The sequence below is a fragment of the Anopheles coluzzii genome, chromosome 2 (assembly GCF_943734685.1).
Source record: "Anopheles coluzzii chromosome 2, AcolN3, whole genome shotgun sequence".
Classification (NCBI taxonomy): Eukaryota; Metazoa; Arthropoda; class Insecta; order Diptera; family Culicidae; genus Anopheles; species Anopheles coluzzii.
The window spans coordinates 68,050,531-68,055,334 of record NC_064670.1 but is presented as its reverse complement, the minus strand read 5'-3'; the positions used below and the strand labels follow the sequence as shown (position 1 = coordinate 68,055,334).

Below are 4,804 nucleotides of genomic sequence, written 5' to 3'. Positions count from 1 at the left end.
CTAAGCTAAATAATAAACAGCGAACATTATACGAAGGACGTGGAATTTGGTTTAACCAGGGAAGACGATGAAACGATTTTTCTATGTATGTAATCTGATGGGGACACCAAACTACACTGGCAAATTCCAGGATGGGACGGACTAAAGAACAATATAATGTTTTTAATGAACAATCCTAATAGTTTAAGAGCTTTAGTGACGATACTTTGATAATGGCTAGATAAACTAAGCTTACTGTCTAAAATAACTCCTAAGTCCCGAACCTGAGAAAAACGTGGAACGCTGTCTTCATTGATTTTGTAGTTATAAATAATATGATTTTTTTTTCTTTGAGAATGTTTTACATTTGCTAACATTAAGTAACATATCATTATTAAAACACCATGCAGAAAAATAGTTTAACGAGTCTTGTAACATTTCACAGTCGTCAGAATATTTAACAGGTAGGAACATTTTTAGATCGTCAGCATATAATAACAATTTAACATGAGGAATAGCGAACACGACATTGTTAATAAATATAATAAATAGTAAAGGTCCTAATATACTCCCTTGAGGAACAGCAGATAAATTATGGAATGTGTTCCATAACTCACATAATACTCAATCGACATTATGTTATTGACATTATGTCAGAGAGAGATTGACTGTCAAACTGAGTGGATGTGCCTTCCTCGTGCTCCTGATTTTATACGCTGTTTTGCCGTGTTTTTTCTGGAATCTCAACATTTGCAACAGTGGTGCTGCTGAGTTGTTCGTACTGGCTAGTGCGTGCCTTCGATTAATATAAAGCTGCTTCTGTTTATTCAACATTTTTGCCGAGAAAGTGTTTGGCTTCGTTTCTGCTCCTGTCACTCATCAGATTGTGCTGAGTCATCGTTATGCAGTGCTCAACCTGCAATGCACCCACCGATAGTGCTAATTCGGTGTCCTGTGCCGGTGTTTGTGGTTCCAAGCATCACACCCATTGCACGGGGTTGTCCCGTGATTCTACTCGTGAGCTTGGGCGTAATAATCAATTGTTGTGGTTGTGCAAAACATGTCACGAGTTTCGCATTGGCACAAATTCACTTCTCACAAGTGAGATAGCAGCCCTACTCGAATTGGTGAAAGCAGATATTCTCACCACAATTGACTCATCTCTCTCTTCTCTTAGATCGGCTATCAAGAGCGATTTGCTTCCTGAGATCCTCGCTCTCGTTGATAAGCGAGCGCTAACACCCATATTAGCTAAGCCGTCTGTTAGCAACGCATCGCGATCGCACACATCCACTAATGTATCGTCGCTCAATGCCACAAATACATCCAGAACGACTAAAACAGCTTCCGCTCGCCGTACATTTACTAACTCAACGGAGCTCACTGATGATATCCAAGCTGCGAACGATACCAACACTGTGGATGATTCTGACAACTGTAACCACTACAATCATCGTACTAAGCCGACTAGTGATGTTAGTGCTGGAAACTATCGAACAAATACACAAGCATCTTCTGATCCTGTTTTGAACCAAAACACCACCAACACGGGCATAGCCGAGAAAGTATGGTTATACTTCACGAACATCAAATCGCATGTCTCGGCTGATGATATGCGTGTGTGGCTTAAAGCTGTGCTACCAACGGACGATATTAATGTTTACCGTCTCACGAAAAAGGGTGTGAACCTGGACTCGATGTCATTCATATCGTTCAAAGTGAGTGTTCCTAAATCTCTTAAGGAGCTTGCGCTGCACTCTACTATTTGGCCAGTTTCACTTACTGTTCGGGAGTTTGTTGCTCGTGGCCTACCAAAGCAACGTGTACATGAAAGGGCTCGATTTGACCCTTCTGAGCTTATTTCGCATCGTACAAATAGTGAAAATTGCTCTTCAGCTGTGCCAAAAACTACCGCTCATCCGGATCATTTTTTGGAACATCGATCGCCACCCCCACAGCGCGTGATTCTATCACCATCCCAGATGACCGAGATCCTAGAGGCTATTCAACTGGAGTTTCCTCCCACACCGCCTCAGTTATCACCGGGGGTGGGGCTTCAATCACAATCGAATCTCAGCAACACGAACCGCTCACCACAGATCAGCCCGTTTGCCAAACGGATAGCTCACAAGTAATAGACCCATTTGTGATATATTACCAAAATGTTCGAGGCCTTCGCACCAAATACAATGAATTGCGCCTTTCTGCGAATGAATCAGGGTTTGAAATGCTTGCCCTTACTGAAACCTGGTTAAATGAATCGATTCCATCCAACATGGTCCTTGATAGCAGATTGCAGTGATCGAAGCAGGTTAAACAACGAACGTTCGCGTGGGGGTGGTGTGCTACTTGCATATTCCGTTCGATATCCTTCTGTGGCACTTAACATTAATCAACCCACGCTTGAAGCTTTATGTATACGTGTTTCTTTTTCTAAGTTTCGTCTTTATGTGGGGATTGTTTATGTGCCACCGTATTTGAGCAGCGACCGCAACTATTTGGAATCCCTTTCTGCTTTCATCAGTGATGCATACATGCAAATGAAACCGAATGATCATCTTATCCTTCTGGGTGACTTCAATCAACCTGCGTTAGAGTGGTCGCTTTCTACTGCAGTAAGGCCAGATTCATCTTCAGCTATAAGACATTATGTGCCACATATTTCTTCGAATACATCCAGTTCCTGCTTTTTGGATATGTTAAACCTGCATGAACTCTATCAGCTGAACGGGGTGCATAACCATTTAAATCATTATTTGGACCTGGTGCTCTCCAACTCTGCTGCAGCTGCTTGTTGTTCTGTGTATCCTGCTTCGTCACTGCTCCTGCCCCAGGATGCCCATCATCCTGCTCTAGAAATTGCGTTACCGTCTTCTTTATTTAGGGCTAGTAGGGTTATGAATGTATTACCTTCTGCTCCTAATTCATTGAGAGTTCGTTATAATTTTCGGCTCACAGACTATCGTAAACTTAATTCAATTCTATCTCGTTCCGACTGGTCTTTTTTTATCAATGTACATCGGTCGACGAGGCTGTCCAATCGTTTAATGCTTTGTTAACCTCTGCACTCCTTTCATGTACACCTATTTTTCGTTCCCCTCCTAATCCTCCCTGGTCCAATCGTACTCTTCGCAACCTGAAAAAGGATAGAATGAAATATCTTAGGAGGTATCGTCTGAACCGATCTGCTTTCAACTTTCGTTTATTTAAGTACGCTGCCTCTGCGCATCGACTATACAACAGGGCTTGTTTTGAGGCCTATTCGAGTAGACTGCAATCGCGTTTCCGTTCTGATCCAGCATCCTTCTGGCAATTTGTTAGGATTCGAAGAGGGTGCAATACGTTACCTAATGAAATGGTACTTGATTCTCGAACTGCCTCTACGCCTGTTGAGATCTGTGAGCTATTCTCTGCACATTTTTCCCAAATGTTTGAGCCACCGGTTAGTGACCCTAACCTTATTGAGGGTGGGCTACTCTACACGCCAGAGAACTTAATTAATCTCTCCGATATTTCGGTTAGCTCTGAAACAGTTGTACAGGTGTTATTAGGGTTGAATCGTTCTTTTACTCCTGGTCCAGATGGCATTCCTGCCTCTGTTTTAATAAACTGTAAGGACGTGCTTGCTCCACACCTTGCTAAAATTTTCAACCTTTCACTTTCTCTTGGGGTTTTTCCTGCTCTTTGGAAATCCTGTTGGCTTTTTCCGGTACACAAAAAGGGATGCCGTAGCATTGTTTCTAATTATCGTGGGATAACCCAAACTTGCGCCACAGCCAAAACTTTTGAGCTATGTATCCTTCCAACCATACTTCATAGTAGTAGTTCAGCTATTAGCCCTAAACAGCATGGGTTTATGCCTGGTAGGTCTACTTCAACTAATCTCATGTCTTTTATTTCCAATATTTTTAGATCTTTTGAGGCCGGTACCCAACTTGATGCAATATACACCGACTTTCATGCTGCTTTTGATAGTTTGCCTCACTCTTTATTATTAGCTAAATTGTCTAAACTTGGTTTTGGTGATGGCATTATTAGCTGGCTGTCCTCATATTTAAGTAATCGATCATGCAGGGTTAAAACCGGGTCGTACTTATCTGAGGAGTTTTTTTGTACGTCAGGTGTCCCTCAGGGTTGTGTGCTAAGTCCACTTCTGTTTTCTTTGTTCATCAATGATGTTTGTAATGTTTTACCTCCTGATGGTCATCTCCTTTATGCGGATGATATCAAAATCTTTTTACCTGTGTCTTCTTCTTCTGATTGTCTGAGACTTCAGCATTACCTCAATGCATTTGCTCATTGGTGTTCATCCAATTTACTTCGCCTGTGTCCCGAAAAATGTTCTGTTATTTCTTTCTCTCACTCTCTTTCTCCTATTTCATTTAACTATACTCTCTCTAGCGCTTCCCTCTCTCGTGTTATGTCCATCCGTGACCTTGGTATTATACTTGACTGTCGTCTTAACTTTAAACTGCAGCTTGATGAGGTGCTACTAAAAGCAAATCGAACCCTTGGGTTTATCTTACGTTTTACCTCTATTTTTAGAGATCAAAGCATCCTAAGAATCCTTTATTGTGCTTTGGTAAGGCCTATTCTTGAATATGCAAGTATCATCTGGAATCCTCCCACTATTGATGGCTGTTCGAGAATTGAAAGCATTCAGCGCCTCTTTACCAGGATTGCCTTTCGTCGTTTGTTCGGTGCTGCCTCACTACCTCCCTATGAAACGCGATTGCAGTTATTCAATCTTCACTCCTTAAGCTTCCGCCGCCAAGTGTTTCAGGCTTGTTTTATTGGTGGCTTATTACTTTCTGCTACTGATGCT

At 41.9% G+C, this 4,804-nt stretch overlaps 1 protein-coding gene across 1 annotated transcript; it reads left to right on the top strand.

Annotated features, from left to right (window-relative positions):
* The first annotated feature begins 636 nt into the window (after window positions 1-636).
* Window positions 637-2,257, top strand: LOC125906674 (uncharacterized). The gene is made up of 2 exons (XM_049606536.1): window positions 637-1,080; window positions 1,157-2,257. Exons 1-2 carry the CDS (start codon window positions 1,040-1,042, stop codon window positions 2,112-2,114), a joined length of 999 nt encoding a protein of 332 aa, XP_049462493.1. The 5' UTR covers window positions 637-1,039; the 3' UTR covers window positions 2,115-2,257.
* Window positions 2,258-4,804: the final 2,547 nt, after the last annotated feature.

Bases quoted from the DNA above. Each gene is read 5' to 3' on its own strand.
- LOC125906674 (XM_049606536.1), top strand. From the start codon at position 1,040: ATGTCACGAGTTTCGCATTGGCACAAATTCACTTCTCACAA. The intron at 1,081-1,156 runs GTGAGATAGCAG...CTCTTCTCTTAG, and splicing joins CACAAATTCACTTCTCACAA to ATCGGCTATCAAGAGCGATT.